This window comes from Pseudopipra pipra, chromosome 10 (assembly GCF_036250125.1).
Source record: "Pseudopipra pipra isolate bDixPip1 chromosome 10, bDixPip1.hap1, whole genome shotgun sequence".
Taxonomy (NCBI): Eukaryota; Metazoa; Chordata; class Aves; order Passeriformes; family Pipridae; genus Pseudopipra; species Pseudopipra pipra.
This window is the reverse complement of record NC_087558.1, coordinates 17,292,999-17,314,754: the sequence shown is the minus strand read 5'-3', so window position 1 is coordinate 17,314,754 and position 21,756 is coordinate 17,292,999. Positions and strand designations below refer to the sequence as shown.

General features: G+C 38.1%; 1 protein-coding gene across 15 annotated transcripts in view; it reads right to left on the bottom strand.

Moving 5' to 3' along the window:
• The window catches only part of DOCK10 (dedicator of cytokinesis 10), a 147,716-nt gene that overhangs the window by 58,434 nt on the left and 67,526 nt on the right, over nucleotides 1-21,756 (bottom strand). For all 15 annotated transcript variants that reach the window (XM_064666514.1, XM_064666520.1, XM_064666515.1 and 12 more), the window contains exons 4-12: nucleotides 14,806-14,888; nucleotides 11,134-11,206; nucleotides 10,676-10,813; nucleotides 10,282-10,416; nucleotides 5,738-5,921; nucleotides 4,072-4,157; nucleotides 3,075-3,158; nucleotides 1,861-2,016; nucleotides 147-368 (exon numbers count right to left, since the gene is read on the bottom strand). In XM_064666514.1, the coding sequence (XP_064522584.1) occupies nucleotides 147-368; nucleotides 1,861-2,016; nucleotides 3,075-3,158; nucleotides 4,072-4,157; nucleotides 5,738-5,921; nucleotides 10,282-10,416; nucleotides 10,676-10,813; nucleotides 11,134-11,206; nucleotides 14,806-14,888 (1,161 nt within the window). The remainder of the gene's footprint in view (nucleotides 1-146; nucleotides 369-1,860; nucleotides 2,017-3,074; nucleotides 3,159-4,071; nucleotides 4,158-5,737; nucleotides 5,922-10,281; nucleotides 10,417-10,675; nucleotides 10,814-11,133; nucleotides 11,207-14,805; nucleotides 14,889-21,756) is intronic.

The following is a 21,756-nucleotide window of genomic DNA, read 5'->3' as shown; positions in this document are numbered from 1 at the left end:
AGGGAGCTCAGAAATCAAGCATCTGTATACAAGTTACACTGACACACAAAAAGAATTTTCTTGAAAACAAGAACCACTGGTAGTATACAAAAATTCTCCACTGAAAATGAATACTACAGAACTAAAATAAGTCACATGTGGAATACCTGTTTTGGGTATTTCAGCCATTCTTCTGGGAACCCTTTGACCTGTGGTTCTTCCATTTCATTTGAATCTATATTTTCAACTGTGCCATTTTCTAATGAACAGGAGGAACCTGAAATCATCTGTCTGACAAGGGGGTGGTTCAAATCCACATGAAAATCAGCAGAGATCTTCCTGCCATCCCTGACATCATACAGTGCCACGCTCACAAAGAAAGGCTCTACCTGGAGAAAATACCAGAAACATAATACAGTGGTAACTAAGAGGATAAGGGTAAAGTCTATCTTTTAATGGGTTTTTGCAACTAGAAAAAAAGAAAGCAAATAAATATTATTTACAAATTATGAGATGCATTAAAAACACAGGCTCACACACACTCCCACCCAAATTAGTTTCAATCATGTGATTTTAGGGGCTTTTAAAGATAGTTTGTTAACAGGGTGCCAGAACAGGAATTGATATCTTCAGAAACTTACAGAATCAAAACCAAACATATTTGTCACAGATAATTGTTAGGATAAATTAATAGAGCCCCAGAAAACACATTACAGGATTTTTAAAATGTAGATTCAGAGTCATTATGAAAGAAGGAAGAGTGAGGGTGGGCTTTCCAGGGATCGTCAGGAATGAGGCACAAAGATGACAAACGTAAGTAGATGAAAAATGTTTACTGGCTCAACACAAAAGCGTGGGTGTATTATCCTGTGGGAAACACATGTTCCATTTTGCTGGGAAACCAAGAGCATTCAAACCACTCTGACAGTGCCCACTTATTCTATGGCATAGTACCAGGGCATTCAGTCCTATGACTGAGAGTAACCTCCAAAGAGCATCCGTGGTTCTGACAGAACACATCAGGCTCAGAATAACACCACCTGAGCTGTCCAGAAATCAGAATCTTAGAACTTTGGAGATAAAAAACAATGTGTAGCAGGTACAATGTTTTATGACTTTTCAGTCTCTGTACTGAATATTGCATGCCCTTGGTACAGTTACCATGACTTTATTTAAAGTTATTCCAGTCTGCCAAAAAAGGTATTGATCACAACATGCTGAACAGGGACTCGCTGTAGAGGTCATCTTCAAATGAAAAACAAACAAATCAACAAACAAATCAATGTCTCATATGTAATATGAAAGCTGAGTTGCCAGGACACTCATGTCTCAAAATTTTCCAGCTTCAGAGGAGAACTAAAAGCTATAGACTGATATCTACATCTCATTTTTCCCTGTCCTTTTATCTTACAGTAAGAATAAGCAAAATTCTCTGTTTTGTCCTGTTTTTAGCAGGATTTTTTCCACTAGATGAGCATCCTGTCCTTTCTATTTTGCCTTCTCTTCTGTAATTTAATCTGCTTCATTCCTGGTCTCTCTCTGAAAAAAAAAAAATAAATCCCCAGTTCACCAGCAACTGATAGATAGGTCTTGGCAGTTTAAACTTGTTTTTCTTATAGCAATTGTTAAGAACCCTCAATGATTTTTAATTCTCCACTGAAATGTAGTTAAAAGTCTGCAATCTAAATCAAAATGTCTAATGAAAAGTTAATCAGTTTCATTATTCAATCCAAAGGGATAGTCAGGGGAGGAGGAGTGGATGCACTATGTGTGTGTGATACAGGTTTCCCTTCCCTTTCTCTTTCCAAAGTAATAAGGGCATGGAAAGAGAGAAAAAAAAAAAGGAAAGAGAAAAATCACAGGGAAATAAGAAAAGCTTACGTTGGTTGAAGGATCATTTTCATTTTCAGTAACACAGGCCTGGAGGTTCAAACTGAGGGATTTGCAAGTTATCAGGATCCTCTTTGCAGGCTTTTCTTCAAATGGCTTTATCACCAAGTTTGTCCCTGGAAACTCCTTTTTCTGAGGATTCAATGCCTGAAATAAGTTGGCCAAGTTGTTATACACTGGAAAAGGCATTGTATTCCAAAACTAAGTAAGCTTTTTAAAGGTCTTGACAATCACTGAAGAAGCACCTGAAAACCTCAAAAAGCCACTGCTGGTCTCTTCATATTACTATAGTAAATGAGTGTTATTTCTAATTTATAGATTAGGAAGCAAACCAAAAAGATTGCCTGAGGACATAAATAACGTCAGAGGCAGAATTAGGAATTAAAATTAGGTTTCTTCTAATTTTAGAACAGATTTTTTTCTTGTTTACTTACTGTTTCTGAAACTTTAGTTCTTAATTTCTTCATATAGCTTAAACACCCTCCTATTTTCAGACTTTTAATGCCAAATTTTAGGATGAGATTTCAGACCTCTCCCGTCCTTTACCCTTACTTATATACCACACCACTATTTCAATTCGATTAATATTTTCTAATAATTAATCTAATATGGTGTTACAGTTTATTGATAACAGGTTCAAGTTTGAATATATAGTGATCCCACTGTTACTTAAGCCTTCTTTACAACTAAAATAAAATTTCCATTTAAATTACATTCAGTGCAAGAAATAATGTTCTTTGAATCCTGACACTAAACATTATGCATACCTTCATCTGTACCTTCCCACTGGTTTTTATATCAATTTATGTTTGTGTAATCAAATTCCATGTAAAGAATAACAGTAAGAACACTGTTCTTGTAACACTGCCAGTCTTAGAGAAGGTTCTGATCTTGTAATATTTTCAGTTTGCTTTAATGCTTGCTTTAAGCTAATTCAAAGCTTAGCTCAACTGGACTAGATGACCTCCAGAGGTCACTGCCATCCTCAACCACTCTGCAAACAAATATGTGTAGAGCTTATACAGAAATCTTTATGGACTAGAGACAGCTTCCCTCTTTGTTCAAAGCTGAAGTCCTGGGTATACCCAGCTGCTTGCTGAACTACAATCCACTCTGGTGACTTAGCTAACCCAGTTAGCTAGATCACCTGTACTTTAAAAGTTCGAAGAATTTAAAAAAAAAAACCAAACTTAAAAATCGCTTACTGCTATATCAGGATCCAAAGAGAAAAGGTTTAGTCGCTCTGTATTTCGAGAAGCTTTCACTGTTTCTTCTGTTTCTGTGATATACTGTGGTGACAGACAATAAATTAGTTTTCTGCACAAGAACAGAAATCCATAGAGTTGTTAGATTTCTAAATGAACAATCAATGTTTCACTTGTAACGACACTTCCCGCTTCTGCAGCAGTTATCCCAAAGTGCCTTGAAGCACTCTTTGCTTGTGAAGCAGAGATTTTCAGGCCATGATACTTCTAAGAAATCCCAAAATAGATCAAATAAATAATTCAAGTTCATGCATGTTCGTGTATGCTATCCATTAGGTAAAAGGTCAGAATGGTGGATCGGTGCACCAAAATTATTTTAGAGATTTGCAAGTTGAAGGGAAAAAAACCCCAGCAACAAGCCCCACAGAAAAACACTTGTGCCAGGGGAGGGCAGAAGGGGAAGCAGTGAAGCATTTCCAATCTAGCTTTTCATTAAAAAGCTTCTTAGCACTGTCTACAATTATCTCATCCACATGAAGCAGTTTATGAGATCCAGAGGACAAAATGCCTCCCCTGACAGTACATGTGCCTTTCAATGAAGTTAGAGAAGGCAATGAGCAGTTCAGAGCTTGTTTCTTTGCTAGTCACACGGGAAATCTTGACTCTCCAAGGGCCAATCTCTTCTGAAGTGCATTTAAAATGAACAGTATTTCACAGATAACTGCAGGGACCAGACCCTTACTGACTTCATAGGTCTAAATTGAACTTCTCTGTAAAGCACCTCTTTACATCTAGTGAAGATTTTCTCACTTAAACAAAACAATCATTTGTTCAGAAAGAAAGTTATTCTGGTCATTTGTCATATCTCTAATAATTGCAATGGGCTGTGCTATGTTTTTGAACCTTTCATAATATTAATGATCACCTATTGGCAGGCATTTTTCACCTAGGAAGTTCTTTCCAGTAAACTTGTAAAGATAAATATAATATCCATTACTTTTGCAAAGTCTGGGTGCAAGGTGTTCTCTGAAGAATCTGTCTCTTCCTGAGAGCAATCATAATTCACAGAAACTTCTGCAGGGTCTTGAAGAGAAGAAAAAAATAAAGATTGTTTTATTATTCTTGCTATTACCACTGCGTTTAAAAGAACAAAAGAACCTATTCTCATGCTATTTCTTTTCATTCCTTTTAGTCTCATCAGGTTAACAAATGGAAGTGATACTAACGTAAACTTCTGTCCTCCTCAGCCCCACTTCCCACTGCTGCTTACTGTAACTTAGTCTATGTTTAAGCTTCCAAACAAGAGGCCTGACTCTATTCAGTGAAACATCCAAGACATTCATCCATGACAAACATTCATGCCCACAACAAAGACCTTCCTCTCTCAGTCTTTTCTGATGCAACACCAAGGGTTATGTCAACTAAAAGATTTTGGTTTGGGAACGAGAGGGATGCAGTTCTGACTCTGTGAGCTGCAAACCTATGGATCCAGGAAACAGCACTGTACAGCAAGCCCTGTGCTTTACTCAGCTCACCAGGGACTGCTCTTTTCACGAGGTAGTTCAGCCTCATGTGAGATAAGTCATTACAGCCATTTAGGGCTCTTCTGCCAAGAAAGTATCATGCCTTTTGACAAGTTAACCCGATAGCACATTCCAGTTGCTTGTTACTAGGGTCTTTTTACCAGTAGAAACTTCTGTTTTCTGTTAGCCTGTGTTTTTGACCTTTTATGCACATATTTCTTCCTGTTTCATTAATATCCCTTGTGGGTGGGATTTTCAAAAGTACTTCTCTGATTCTGAAGTGCAAGACTCTTTTGCCTCCAAGTTATAAAAATGTCTTTGGCTATATGAAGAGCATCCTGTCCTTCCAAAATCAGACCTTATTATAAACATCAGGCTAAGGAGTTCAATTAGCTCTGAACTTCCCTAAGAGTCAGATGCATGTGGATTTGAAGCTTTGACTCAGCTCAGAGCACACACAGTTCAAATCTGTATTAAGGTTTCAAGTGTTTTCAGTCTTAGAATTTCAGCTGGGGCTCATCCAAACTGAACATGGATTTATTACGTGGAGGAATGAGTTACTGCCACATGAAGAGTACAGTGTAACAGAGCATCCAATTCTTTCTTCCACAGCAAAAGCATATTAATATGCAAACTCAAAAAAGCAAGAAATGAAAAGTCAATAAACTTTCAAGAAAGAGCAATATACCACAGCTGGGATTATTATTTTTTATAATACTCCAGATTTTTAAAGAAAACAAAATGCTGGAAAAAGAAATAATCTAACCACTCTCCAGCACAAAACTCTTTAAAACCTTCAGACTTCCAGGACAGTAAAACACAAAGTACTAGCAAGATCACTGACAGAAAGGACTAAATTTGAAAAAGAGCTGCATATGCAAAACAGAGCCACGTTGCTCCTGCTGACTTTGTGGGGAGCAGCTTTACCTCCCCTCCAGCCTTTTGAAAATGATCTGTGGGGAGTTAGCTGACATTGCTCAGGGACTGCCAAGACTGGTATTGATTTCTGACGAAGCAGCAGGTACAGAATCCATTACAGACTCAGGCAGTTAAAATGATTCAATACTGACATCTGAAAGTTTCATTTTTTGCATTTGATTAAAAAAACCCCTAACAACACAAGAGACTATTTACTCTTACCAAGTTTCAGATCAGTGAGATCTGCACTTTTCCTCTCCTGAATGGCTCCCTCTGGATTTATTTGCAGGATTTTGTTGAGAGTGAAAATCCAGTCATCCATATCCTGCTCATTTTCAGCTGCCAGCACAAAATATGTGAGGTCATTCATTTTCAGTTCAAAGGCATGTTTCCTAAGCCTGTTATTCTGTTGGAACAAAAGGAAAAGAAAAAATAAACACTAGAACCAATATAAAAAGGTACTGAAAAAGGCATCCATAAGGTGGACTTGTATATGGCCACTTCTTAAAAATAACATTCAAGCAAACTTCTGTGGCTTTAAAGAAAATCCAAGTAGTGCAATATTAACATAAGTTTAAGTCAATTTTTTCTTGAGTCGTTGTGCATCTGTGGCCAAACATACATCTTCTATTTAGCCATAAAAAGGGAAGACTGGACAATACTACAGAAAGGAATACCTCCCAAGTGGAATAATAAAAGACCTTTGAAGGCAAAGTATAGCACTGCTACACAAGTCAAAGCTGTCTGAAGAGATCAGCTCTAAAGAACAAGTCTCCTATACCTTACCAGCACACCAGACTCTCAGAAAGACAAACCAAAGTCATGCAAATATTTGCTCAGTGGGAACAGGACTTTCCAGAAGATTGCAACAAGACAAATTCCTGCACAATAAAAGATTACAATGGGTACTTCCCACCTCTACCTTTATTTTAGAAGGATTTTAAAAACAACTAAGGGGATCTCAACAATTCTTTACAAAAGGCAAAAGTTGAGGTATAGTACTGATCAGTCATTGCAATGGTGTCTTTTTCAAGTACAGAACAAGAACACATGCCCAGTATACTGGGAATAGATGGAGTTTGGAGCTCTGTTCTGCATCACCGGATTTTACCTGCAGTAGATGGTTAATCCATTAATTTCTGTCATAAGAATTAACAGGTACTTAGTTACTGAAACAGCTCAATAAAATTAAACAAAGTGATGTGATCTAATACAATGTGCTTCATTATTCACATTTATCAAATCAGTGAGGCATATATCTCTCAGTCTTAAGGAAGCAGTTGTATCTTCCTCCTTGCTTCAATCTGAAAGAACACTGACACATCCCACCCCCTAATACTTCATCGAATTTTTAAAACTACTGACTACGGACATCACTGCCACCATTTTGATTTCAGCATTCCAGAAAACTGCCACAACTTTGCTGACAGATCTAACCTTAGAGTGATTGTGACAAAGGAAAAAAAAATGAATAACTGGCCATTTCACTCAATTTTATTTTTCTTCATTAACAATCCTAAAAACATGACAGTGGTCTCCTGTAATTCTGCATATTGTAACTACTTTTCAGTAGGGTCCTATATCAACAAGGTTCTAAGAAGTTTCTAAGCCAGATGGTGAGATGATAGTGATACTTTTATTTAAGAGCAACAGAGGCAAAATCTGATACTGATTAGCAGGGGAGGAGACTGGGAACTCAAGACACTGAGAATCAAGTTCCATGAACATTTTTTTCCAGCAGCAGAGATGATTTAGAAGATTCCTACCCAATCTGTTGCTAATCACTTGCTCCAGTTCTTATACTGCAGGTCATGACCCAGATCAGGAATCAGTTAAGATTGAACTACTTCTTCTGGAGCTACTTGGGTCAACAGAGTCAGACAGATCTTGGCTTTTCAAACTGACCTGGGACTCTGTGTGTGTATATGTGTGCCTGTGTGTTATTTTTCAGTTTTGCTACTGGAAATTCTCTTAATAGGAAATAGCTTTCCTCTTCAGTACTTTATGGAGGTGAATATTCTTTCTGGGATATAAATTTTAGTTCCTCAAACACAGGGTAAAAATAGAGTTGGGTTTTGTAGCAATTGGTTCTTGGGTGTTCAATATTTTTCTTGATCCTGAAATCACTCTAATTCTCTAATCATATGTTCAAACTAATGTAAAACAGGAACTAAAATTTCACTAAAACCTGCTACATATATAACATGAGGCCTTGACCAAGAGCTAGAAGTTGAACAAAACTATGCCAAGAATCTTAGGAGTGGCCTTTTTTTAAAGATAGATTATTTGTAAAGAGCACAATCTATAAATAAAAATGCTATGTTTCAATTTATCTCCAGAAAGTACAAAGAACATTTAAAATGAATACATTTACTGTCTATATTATGTACTTCCCCTTATAGCATGGCCAAGATCTTTTAAGTCAGGTACTGAAACACTATCAGACATTATCTAATACAGGAATACATCTCACATGCTGAATCTTAAGAACATCAGGGCAGGAAAACTTCAATATCCACTTTTCCATCTGCACTTCAGACTTCTGGCAAGCAGATGAGATCTACAGCAAAGTCTTTGTTTCAAATCTAAGGCCAACTATTTTCTTCCTGATCAGTTAACAGAAAAAAAAAAAAAAAAGTACCATTTTTCAGTTTGCTCCTCTATAACTCCTTCCATATGGTATGTGGACCTTGAGGCTGACCTGTAATCTTCAACACTTAATTTCAAGTTTAAAAATTTCTTCTAGGAGGAAATAATACAAGATTCAAAAAGAAACTATGAATGAGCTATAAATGAAATATCAGGCTAAGCCTAATGCCTGCAGGGTCATTCTTCCAAAATTACAGAATTTTTCTGGGAGCATTTAGTATTTTATCTGGAGATGATTTCTCCAGGATGTTTACTACAATTTAGCTATTCAACCTCTATCAAAGAGGAGCTCAAAGTCATTCATACAGAGTTAAACAATTTATAGTGGTATTAAAACTTATTAAATTAGAACTTTCGTATCACATTTTTTTGCTAAATATTCAGTTTTACCCAACTCTTTCTCCACATTATATGGCCTCCCTGTTTATGGCAGCTCTAAGCCAGGTTTTGGTTTTCAGACCTATCATTCTAAGTTCATCACGGACTTTGATAGCTGATCATATTTAACCTAGTACCCCCTTGGCTAAGATTTTAACTTCCTGCTAGTGAAGATAGCTCATAAATTTGTGCATTCCATATTAAATGTCAATCAAAGAACAAGCACGGAAATGAATGTCTGCGGGTGGGCAAGAGGAGAACACACTGTTCAACCAGTCTGGGGCAATTTGGATGAACACTGTAGATTTAGAAGGCAGCTGTCAAAAATTCAGAAGGAGGGGAATTTCAAAGGTTTTTTGAGCTTTTTTTCTCAGATGTTATTCAAAAAGGCCAGAAATCTTGCAGTCAAGACACACCATCACAGCAGAACGGGCATCCACTGGGACAGCATTAAATTTGTAAGTAAAACCACACTACAGAGATGTTCAGGGCTGGACTAGAGCTCTGGCTGAGACCCTCCCTTAAAGGAAAGCACTTACTGCCAGCAAGCAGAAGCAATCAGTAATTTCTAAACAGGATTTCTGTATAAAAATATCCTCTACAGCTTCTGCTACATTTCTAAGTTCCCTATTAGGGTCTTTCAAGCCAATGGACCGGTACCAGCAAACATCACTGTCTTTCTATGTATTTATCTCCATCCTCCTCTATACCTTGCTGGGAAAAGAAACACCCTGTTGAACTACACAGGGGGAATGGTCACTGCCCACAGAGCTGGGGACTGCTAGGTTCTGTGAGCAAGTATTTGTTCCCAGAGCGAGTTACTGACTGATTGTTTTTCTTGCTTCAAAAGGGTTTAGGGATGAAGGAGAGACTTCACAACTGACAAAACCTTGTGTTTATCAGGGGTCTTCCCCTGCATTACCTGAAAAGTGTGTTTCAAAGCAACTGTCTTTCAGATCAGCCTGCACTTAGCACTGTTACCAATCTTTACTGGTTAAGCAGTAAAGAATAAAGTATAGATAAAAAAAGGAATTTCCTTATTCAGTGGCGCATTGGATTAGATCAATCAATAGTCACATACTATTCAAGATAACACCTTGTTTAGAATTAAAAAAAAAATTAAAAGTAGAGATATACTAATAGAATTATAGGAAAGGCAGAACAAGATGGAGGAAAAATGTTAAGAACTCAATCTTAGGGGCAGCATAAGTAAAAAAAAGAAAGGTTGTGTTAAACATTTCTGGCTATTCATTTTTCCAAGCCACAACAAACAACAAGGTTCTGTCCTACCTGCTGACATTAAGACTCTCTATCACCTCCAAAAGTGATGATCTTCAAAAAGGCTCAGGATACAAGATTAATTTTCCACTTGCCCAACAGCCAATGCTTTGTAACCTGAATCTCTTTACCCCACAATAGGCAAGCATGCTCTTAGTAAGCATAGGGTAAAATCTGACATCTAAGAAAATAATTTCAGTGAAAAGTAACATTTCACAGTATTTTTTCTCATGTGTGCCATGGATAAAGAGCATAAGCATGATCTGCTACCATAATTCAGCTGTGGTTTTGCAATGTGTCAGTCTGAGCACTCTCATCAATTTAAAGAGCAAAATCAACGGTGCTCTTGTTTCCTGAAACTGCTAATGAGACACTATTTCATTAATGCACGTGTTCTTCTGCTTGCCTTTTAAAATGTACCCAAGACTCCAAACAATACAGTGAAACAAACTGGAACTTACCTGTACAACTCCCGTACAAGAATCCAAGAAAATACATCCCTTTGGCTCCTTCGATATTTTTTCATCTTTATAAAAATTCATAATATATGAGTTATCTGACAACTGTGTCAGCTGGAAGAAGCGCTTTTTGAATGACTGAAGTGGCGGGAAAAAAGAAAAATGAAAATTGTTGTGCTGCAAATTATTTTCACTGATATTTTACTCACAGGGTTTACATAACAGGCAACTCCTGACTGCACTATTTTGCAGACACCACAATATTATTTTACTATCATTAAAAATAATGTAATCAAACATGAGATATAAACAACTAAATGATAATGGAAAACAAGTGTGCTTCTGTGGGGGATATAAATCCAAATGGAATAAGGAAAGAATAATGCTGTCTCCTTACCCGAACAGTAATGCTATTGTTTACAGTGCTGTTGAAATTCCCTTTATAAAGCCATCCAGACTTGTAAACTCCGGCTGCTAATCCTCCTCCTCCTCCTCCACCACCACCACCTTTTGAAGATGAGTGGGATGTTGTATCCTGTATGGAAGAAATGATTAATATTGCAGGGACTTGCTTTCTGGATTCTAAGACGAAAGACAACTGTAATGTGTGAATATCTGCTTGACAACAAATCACCCTCTCATTCCTTTTAAAATAAGATGTTATTAATATGCCTCCCATGCACAGGATGAAATAAGGGACAAAGCCATTCCATTAATTTCAGAGTTATTTAAAATATGAAATACTTTATAGAAGATAATGAGCCTCAATTATCATTCTTCATTTGATATTAAAACAATAAATAACTCTTTCCCAGGGAAAAAAAAAATCAAACCACCAAAAAACAGAATACATACTTCATCCTTATCCACATCTTCATGATCGATTTCAAAGGAATGTGATGGCAGTTTCTCTGGTCTACATTCACTTCTGGGAGGGGAGAAAAAATTTTATTTATTAAAAATAATTGCGTACTGGCTATTTGAGGGAGGTAACCATCCTGAGCCCCCACGGCAATGTCAGTACACCTATTGCTGTGATCCTACTGTCTCCTTTAAAAATCACTAGTTTTAAAATACAACTTCTTTCTTAAGCCACATCTATTTTTTTTCCCCCAAAACTATGAAGTTGCAACTGTTCTAAACAAATGATGAAATACCAGTTCCTGTTCTCTTCACTGCTCTTCCACCACAATGGGTGACAAATCTGAAACAACTTTCAAAGAGATATCCCATTTAAGGCTATCAAATGAATGACACTGAAATCTTCAATAGCTTTTTCTAAGCAAAAAGAACATTAGAATTTTCATCTTAAAGCTTCTACATAGCTTCATAATTCAGTTACAGATTTGGAAGATCAGAGTAATGAGTAATACCTATTTGTCTTCACTTTCCCCATTTCAAAGCCAGTGTTCTCCTGATGTGCCTACCCCACCACAAGCACACACAGAACACAGGAGTGTTTTATCCTTTCCTCAGTTTGTTCCAGTTTTGCATTTTAATGTAAACAACTGATCAATATTTTGAATAAAAGGAACATTTACAATCTACTGGCACCTTTCACATCTGTAGAAGTGTTAATATTCAGAATATTTGTGATGGAAATTCACTGCATGTTTTTTAATGCAACCAAGGACTGCTGTTAAAAATCCTTACACAAACACTCCCTCCCACTCGAAAGAACTCCAAACCAAAAATCTCAAGCCAAATCCCAACTTTTACTAAAAAAAACAACATGCAAGCCTTCACATTTTTAAACAAAAATTCCATTGTCTTATTCATTATTCAGAGCTAAAGTGCACTGCAATGCTCTTGAGGTGATGTGTAGGCAGATTTACCAATGCCCTCTGGCCATACGTGGACAGGTAACTTCACTGCACTCCCTGATACTTGTACCAGTATCAGGACAAGTAATCAGCTACTTTAAAAACAAAAAGAACCAACAAAACAAATCCCCAACTCTAATCCCTTTGATGCTCTTGAGGAGGGAAAGAAGGAGTCAGAAATCTCCTGGATTAGTGGGGTGCTGAGCCTTCACCACACAATACAGCAACTCTGCCCCTCTCTGCTGCTCCAAACATTCCAGGTTTTCTATGAACAAAAGCAAAAATTTTGCTAATGACTATTTCTGTTCCCAGACAGACAGTCACCACAGCACACACTAAGCAACCCCTTTTCTTCCTCTACTCTTCCACTTGCTCAAGAAGCAAGAACACACCAGCACAAAGCATAAAATACAGTGTAAAAAGAGGTAGTGAGAGTTCACAGAGAGGAATTTAAGGGGTAGAAAGACCTGAGAAAAATCTCCAAGGAGGAACAGACTCAGAGAAAAACTAAAGCAACAGCTAAATATTCTGGTCGTGTCATGCACGTGGTGTTGAGCTCTTCCCCGGTGCCACAGCTTCGGTGGAATCACACCAGGGACACACTGAGTACTCAGTGCCTGCCCCAGGTGGTCAGCATCACACTGCAACTGCTTTCCAGTCAGAAAGGGTCGGTATTCAGAAAGAATAACTTTGATAAAAATCTGCTACGTCATGTAGCCATTACTTGACATGTTGTATGACTGTGTGAAACGACACAGCATGGCCTCAAGTACAGCCAAGTACGAAGTCCTCCAGCAGTGCTGAAGGCTGCTGAGTCCAGTTTGCTCGTTATAAATGGAAAAGCCCACAGGAGAGTTTAGCACACCCTCAGTGAATGGAATTGCTTTAGCCACAGTTAGATCTGGTGTTGCAAATGATGTTCCTTTCCCATGATGCAAAGCTAAACACTTAACAGTCATCCAATGTTCCCCAATACGACTTCCTATAAAGGAATTGATACAAGAATATACTCAGATTTCTGACAGTACAACAGCAGTTTTGCACAGATCAAACAAAACACTGTGAAAACTGGGCATCCAGACCTATAAACAGTGAGATACAATACAATGACAAAACAGCCACTTTATTTTTCAAGAGAAGATTTAGTCTAGAACACCAAACTTCATAACATGTACATGGAAATCAAGGTTGAAGAGGCTGGGAATGATATGAAACGAGGTGGAGCTCAAATTAGCTCTATTTAAGGTAGGCTAAGCTTAAAAGCCATGGTAACTTTCAGCAAAAAAAATGCAGACACACATGCTATAACTTTGTGCCTGAAATACCAACCACTGTGGTATCCAAATCACTTCTAAGTGCTATGTTGTGATACAAGACACAACAAGATCTTGCTTCATTACAATCCTCTATGCAAGGGGGAAAAAAAATGCGATGCAAGACAGCATAGTATCCCTGGAGCATGAACTCATGAAAGCAAATCACATTTAAGCACCATATTAAAATACCCTTCACAAAAGAGGACGTATGTAATCAGCTAAAATGTACTTTTGTGCAGAGTAATGCAACCACATCTGTCAAATGCATATTTCATGAGTGAAGATGTTTCAGGTTAAGTAAAAAACTGCTGTGCTGCAAACGTTTTTCTTGAGCTCTAAATGCATTAATTTTCTAAAACAGCACACCGGGTACTTAAGAAATTGTATGTTTATAATCTCTGATTAGCAAAACTGCTCTTAATGGCTTTTTGTACTGCCACATCCACTGTTCATAAAAATACCAACATACAAGAGCAAATGCAGGTCTGAGGGAAGGCTTGAAGCACAAAACCCTCTGAACACAGCATCTAAAGGGGCCATAAAAATCAGTTTATCAGTTCCTGAAGCAATATAGCTAATACTAGTTTCCATCCAACCCAAGCCTGGAGCACCCATTCCTGTGTTATGCACATGCAAAAAACTTTTTCATCCAGTATGTGATTTTAATGACTCAAATTCCAGGAAAGGAAGCAGTAACACAGCTCGTTTTGGCATTCAGTGATTTTGCTAACTACTCCCAAAACCATCCTGAGTGCACAGAATACAAACCTTCCAGAAACAGGAGCATGGGTAGAAACTCACACATGTAGAAATGAGCACCAGATTCTTAATTTCTTTCCACTCAAGTCAAGGAACTTGTTTTTGCTCCTCCCAACACCATTACGCTGATTTTAATGTTCTGCCTCTAAGAACAGGAGGGAAGTCCACCTACCCTGACACCTGCACATCTCTACAGCCTCATCAGTGCTGCACACACTGCACCCAGTTCTGTACAGTGCACCTATAAAACACTGAAATCCTACTCTCTGTTACACAGGGTAACTAAAAGGAGAATTAATCACAGCTGAAGGTGAGTGACATTTATGCATTATTAAGGAAAACAAAAAGCCACCTTTCGGGTATCAACTGTGCTTTGAATACGCAAATACAGTTCTAAGGATTTGAATCAGCACTAATAGGGTTTGTTGATACTACTGAATTCTGCAGAGTCTTGAACTTTTCTAAAGGACCTTTTCTTCCCCTTTTTAAAAATGCAAGGCACTAAAAACACAGTAAAACAAGCAGAGCTTATGAGACAAAGGAAAGTGCAAATATGGGCAAAGCTTAGCAAATGACACCAACCTAAAGGGAAAAAATAAAAAAAAGGAAGAACTTATGCTAGATCTTACTGTGGTAAGTGTCGAAAGTCTTCTGAATACTGTTCATATTTGTAGTTCACAACGTGCCACTGGGAACTGTAGTATTTACAAGCCTAAAGAAAAGAAACACAAAAAACAACAATAAAATTACTACAAGTGTTTAGACTCAAGAAGGCTAGAGAACTAATAAAGATCTCAGGGAGTCCTTTGTGGTAGAGAACATATTCTTCTCTTTTATAGCTGGGTGCACAGTTCTTAAAGGAAAGCCAGAGTCATATGTTTCCATATTTTAAAGCATAATTTCCCTTTTAAATCAAATGCACTGAATCATAAAAGATGGAGGAGGGGGCTGATAGCAATTTAACATGCTTTACTGATTCTCATCTGCTCTCTAGGAAGCATCATTAAATTATATACTTACTGCATTAAAAGACACTATGTAGTTTAGGCCTGACTTCCTTCATGGACATTGATTATACATTTTTTGTTTGCATCCTGTTTCATTACCTAAGTCTTCCACTGTAAATACATTTGCCCTACTCCTTTTATTCCCTATTGTTGCAGCACAAACCCTCTGCTTCTTGTTCTGACCTTAAGGATTGATCTTTAACCTCTTAATAACACTCAGGAATATATTAATAGGATTATTATTTTTCATCAGTCTCATTTTCCTTTCCACACTGAATTTGCTCAGTCATCTCATCATCTTTTAGATTTTATTATCTAAATAACTTCTCACTGGTTTTGCATTCACCTTTGGAAATTGCTCTTAGTACATCAATCTCCCTTAAATAAGGAAAACAGACCTGAACAAAAAAATATACTGAAGGGCTTGGCTATGCTGTCAAATAGACCAGAATAACTGTGCTATTTACTAGATGCAGAACTTTTTTCAATGCAGCTAAAGCCAACATGACATTTTGAAAGGCAATGAGATGCATGAGATATGTACAGTTACTGCTAAGGTACACAACTACAAGAAAAATGATACACAACTACAAGAAAAATGATACAATGCCAGAATTACCAGTGATTCTTCATACAGAGTGTAAATTGCAACCTGGTATTTGTACAGCATACTGAAGAATTTACCCCAGTATTGTATTATTTTCTCCCCACACTCCCCCTGAAAATTTGCACCAGCCCACATGAGATGGAAAGAAAGAAAGATACAGCCTACAACATAACAGCAGAAGTTGCTGCCCAAGACCATAGGGAGAAGGAGGCATGTCAGAAAGGACAAGGGTGGAGATCTACAGTAGAGAAAGAAGCAGCAGCATTGAAAGGAATCTGAGGTGGAAACGGGAAAGACAGTCTCACAGAAAGGTGTGGGAAAGATGAGACTCCAGGAGACAAACAGAATGGATTAAAGGATAAATCAAAGGTATCTAAAAGCCAAAAGCTATGCAGAGAAAGTAGAAGAAGAGGCAATAAAGGGACAGGACTCCTTCAAACATGACTATTCCCACTCTTCTGAAGTGCCCATGGGAGTCACTGCTTGCAGGGTGGTCTCTGCCTCAGAGGGACAGAGAGGAGATTATCAGGCTGCTGGAACAAATCTGGGATGGGCTGAAAACTTAATGGTGGTGCTTTCTAAATTACTTAGCACTGGTTAACAAATGTCCTTTTTAAGTCTTGTGGAAATTACGCAGAGTAAGTAGCCACAAATTGTTTTAGGAAGCCCTCTGTGAATTCACGGTCTTCTAGGACATCTTTCTTTGGTTTAGAGTATGGAAAAGGTGGTAAGGAAGTGGGTGCACATTTATAGGCACTTCTCTCCCTCCTCAACACTGAAGTGAGCAGCTCAGCACAACCAAAGGCAGTAAACACATTCCACATGGATCTAGTACCTACCTTCTCATCTGACACAAGCAATCATTATCTAATAGGATGTAGAATAAAGTGTGACTATTAGACAATATAATCACATATTCTCCAAGAATGAACACAATATTATGGCATTATAACTGACTCACTCTGCACCTGGCAGGGCCAGGCCCAAAGTTAACCCTGACAACCATGTTCCTACCGCACTCCAGTGTTGTTTGCACTTTGCCTTTGAACAGAGGAGTAAAAAAAAAGCCCACTAAACCTCAACCTTTCTATTTTGTGATTCTTCATAAAATGACTTGGTCACTCTTGTATTTGTGTTAAAACGCTGTGATAGTCACCTGGCCTGTAAGAATACTCCTACAAGAGCAACATACGCTCTGTTCTACGTAAGCCAGTGAAAAGCTCATTGAATGTTGTGAGGGTGAGCACAGACCCTCCAATTCACACATCACTCACTTTCTCCTTAGCAAACATAAACCAACTGAACCTTCTACAGAAAGGACTACTTTTCTCCTGTGGCACATCCATTACTGAATATTCTACTTACAGATGCAATTAAAGCCCAGAGAGAATTCTCAATGTAGGCTTTTATTGCAATCATTATAGGCTGATGTGTTCAAAAAAGCAGTTGTAAATTACATATAGAGCAGGCCACAGTGTTTTAGCTTATAACTATAAAGGTTTACTGTGCTCCTCCAAGAAAAAGCTAATCAAAATAAAAATCAAAGGGGACAAAGCAGCACATTCAAGCATCATTCAGTAAATTCACAGAAGACAAGCCAGCCCAATGCAACAGCTACCACTGTTTTTGAACTAGCTTGCTGTGGGGAAACTAGATCTAGCTTAAGAATTAACACCAAAAAAAGGGTACAGCACTTTCTCTTCAGAATATCCCAATTCGAAATACTGCTGCTGACTGTACTGACTTACAAAGATTTTTTTATAATTGGAAATTATTATTGGAAAATGGAATTTTAACAATCAGGAAAAGTATCTGCAAACCTGAATTGAGGAGTAAGAAAAACTTTTCTAGAGGCAGAAATTTCATCAAGAGGCCACAGCTGGATCCTAATGTTTCTGGCAAAGAGCAGAGGCACCAATGCAAGGGCTGTTGAGCTCAAGTGAACTGTGGGGGAGGAAAAATGTAGATGGAGAAATGGAAGCTTCGGGATGTGGGAGGGCTGGCACACATTTACATGAACTCTGTTAACCAGGCAGGCTGCACAGCCCATTCCCAAGGGCCCTATCAAACTCGGGTCTTTACTTTTTTTTTTCTTGCTGCCCAGAGGGCTTAATTTTTCCTTAGAGAGACAGACAATCCTGCAAGATTTTTCCACCTGTAACTTCTTAACTCTGGCTCTGGTGATGACAGCATGATGGTTACCACTGGGAAAAAGGCACTAAAAGAGATTTACCCTGCAATGGAAATGAACCTTTTGGAGGGGGAAAAAAAAAATATATATATAAAAAAAAGGGAATGGGAAGTGAGAGAAATACAAATGAAGCAAACACCTTGACACATCTAAAGGCAACACCCCTGCTAACATGCTCTCTAAGATAGCACGAGGTATGTGGCCTTCAGAAATAGAGATGAATATATGATAAAAGTAATTTATGAAACAACTGGGCTTCTTGCAGAAGAACTCCATGCATAGGGCAACTCTACCCCCTCACTCCCTCTGGAAGAGGGGCTGTTCCTGAGGTGGAAAACAAGAGATGTTGAACAGGGCATGGCAAGCCTATGCAAGAGCTTGGAAACAGAAAGCCAAGACCTTCCAGAGCTGTGGACACAGTGCCAGAGGAAGAGCTGGAGGATGGCTCTGTGCTCTTCCCGTGACATGCATGGCTCTGCTCACAGAGCCTCCCCAACTGCTCCTCCCTCCTCTGACCTCTGCTGTAACAACCAAAGCCAGTGTGCTGGGATTTGGGAAGGTGGTGAGATCACCCTGGTTTGAAATTCAGCCCTCCACCCAGGCCTACCCCAGATTCCTTATGCCCATGACAAGCATGGCAGCATCACAACGAGCTGCCTCCAACCTGGACCTTCCTTCTGGATCTCTCAAAACTGCTCCCAAAACAACACAGTTCACACATACAGTAAAGTCCAATGACAGAGCCATGTAACAAACCAAAACATTAAAACACACTATTGTTTTAAAGTATCAAACATTTTTAAAAAGTATTTACCTTTTGTGCTATCAAAAGAATGACTATCCTTTAGTAACATATTATTTCCTGACACCACAGCTCTCCCAAGTACTGAAAAAACTTTGATTTTGAAGTTGGGGAAATTTACACTGCGATGAGCAATAACAAAACTTTCTGGGTGACATCTACCAACAGGAGTTCCCATTTTAATTTAATTTTTGAAAGAAGTAAGAGCAATGAAGATTAGCCTTCAAATCAAAAAGCCTCAGAAATCAACTTTATGGACACAGGACAACTTTCAGAAGTTATACAGGGGGCTGTGTCTCTTTTAACATTGTAATTAATAAAACTCATGTTTAATAATTACTTACAGATCCTATAGACCCAACTTGCAAAATCCCAAATAAAAAATCCCCTAGATGAATGGCAAGGGCTCTACAAGGTTACTACAAGTGACAACTCCCACTTGCACATCTAGAAAACCCTCACAGGAAAATTCAGAGACATCCACACAAATACTGTATTATCTTAGACAAAAGTAACTACATCATTCATCAATATTCCTACACTGTTATTCCATTTTGATGTTGTGTTTTTTACCTAGGAAGCTTACTCCTTCTGCCCCTGCACAGCTCCTACACACTCCTCCTCATCCACAGGGCCAGCCCCTCTGCAAACAGGCTTCCCAAAAACTTATCCAAGTAGCACCTATCATTTTTAGAAGGATCATCTGGCTTAAACTCATTTCATAAAGGACAGTTGACAGCTAATATTTATTTACTTTCTGGATTTTTATTTCATAAGTACCTAGAATTTCATTCCTATAGATATAAATATCACAAGAGCATGTATGTCTGTTCACATGCCCACATGCTTCCTGAAAATATTGACTTGATGTAAGCCAATATGGGATTAAATACGTTGCCATTAGGTAGCTTAAGCTCCTCAAACTAAATAATACTTTGAATTGCAAAATGCACTATATCCTTATATTTCCAAATGAAATCCAAAGAATTGACATTTCATCTAAATATTCAGGATACAGAGTTGGGAAGGGTGATATTAGGAATTCCTTGTAAAAGGAAGAATTTTATTTTGTTTCTTGCGGAATGAATGTTTCTATTTGCCAAAATTATGGACCATGAGGACAATGCTGACTGGCATAAATACAGCAAATGTGCAGCTGACTCTGTTAGGAGTAAGAAATTTCAGAATTTGGAAGGACACAGCATGATGAAAGTACAGAATTCGAGGAAGCCAGGAATACTTAAAAAAACCCCAACCCACTGAAGACAATTTAATTCTGGCTTTATAAGTTTCTGGAAAATTCTCTTTTCTTGGAACCTAATTTAGTTCATCAGGCTCCTCCTGCCTAAGAAAAGTTAAGGTGGAAAAGTCCACAAGAAAAACATCCTAAGACAACTACAGGTATAAGAATAACCAATTCAAAAAGTATTACCTTTAAAATATAGCTAATAATTAGGTATAAATTAACAAATGGACTCAGATATTAATCAATCATAAGATGTAAAATATTTATTCTCTTTGCATGCAGAAAATACTTATCAAAGACTGTTTAACACTTTCGTTTTATTTTTTAAATTTTCATATTACAGTTTCAGCAAAACACAGAGATAGATGGTCAGACATAACTTAAAACGAATTCTTCTGCCTTACCCATTGCCATAACATCTGAGTATCTCCAACAGTGAAAGTTTTCAGTTCCTGAGGAATCTAAAAGCAGCATTAAGAAAACTGAATAGACAGCTAGAGGCAAAAACCTTTGACAGCAAACACCACCGATACTGAAAGTTTTCCTCAGCAACATCAGCCTCATCTTCCTTCATCTGGCTTGTCTGCTCTCTTGAGTCCACATATGGATACTGCACAGGCAACTGAGTCATCATGGCTTCCTTAAGTACTGTTTAAAGTCACTTGAGGAAGGGAAATCTGATCAGATTCCCAAGCTGTCTTACATATGGATCTTGGTGAGGGCTAAGGAAAAAAACCCTCATCCTTGAAGGACTCTAGCAATGAAAGATCTAGAGATGGAAGTAAAGCTTTTCTACTGTCACCAGTGAGAAATGAACACCCAGGAAGAGACAGGATTTTAAGGCATTATCACAGACTTTTGACAGCCCTTGTAGACAAGACCATCTGGAAGCCAACAAAGAATGAGACAGGAGATCATGGATCTGAGTTCTTGAAATAATTTCAGTACCATGTCTTCACACTGCACCATATAAAGAAAATTAGTTTCACCTCCAAGAGCAGACCCCTCCTTTGCAGTTCACCAACTCGCTCCACGTCTTTGTGTCTCAACTTGCTAAAACTACTGAGATAGTGTAACATAAGTGAACAGTCAGAGACAACTGTTCCTAAAACGGCTTCAGCAAGATGAAGCTGTACATTGCCTTTGTATATCTTCCCCCCCAGTCTGATTGGGAATTAGGCATTTGATTCTGGGTTGTAACAAGTCCAGGTGACCAACAGAGAGTAAAGTGTGTACAAGATGGACTTCCACTGTTCATGATAATGTACTATATTTGAAGAAAGAAGAGACTCCTTCAATGAGTAAAGTGTTGGCTTTTTCATGGATCCAAAAAAAAAAAAAAAAGTGAAGGTCACAAACTCCACTCCTGCACATCCATCCAGAAGTGCTGAACACCCACCAGGAACAAAACAGGCTTTTGCTGGGTCAGTACACATTCGTACAATTGCTGCAGTGGACAACAATCACAGGTCTTCACAGAACCCCATGCTCAGTTTTACTTAATTTTGGACTAGAAACCATCCTCTTCCTGGAATTTAATTTATTATATATATACCTACATACATATATATATATACATATATATAGATTTTGGCTTTGTGGCAAAATGGAACATATGCATTACTACTTTAAAACAGGGTCTTACTGCTCCTATTACATGCACAGGCTTAGTCCTGTAGTACTGTTTTTTTTCCACTGCATTGCTCCTCTCTCCCCTTCTCCTTGGC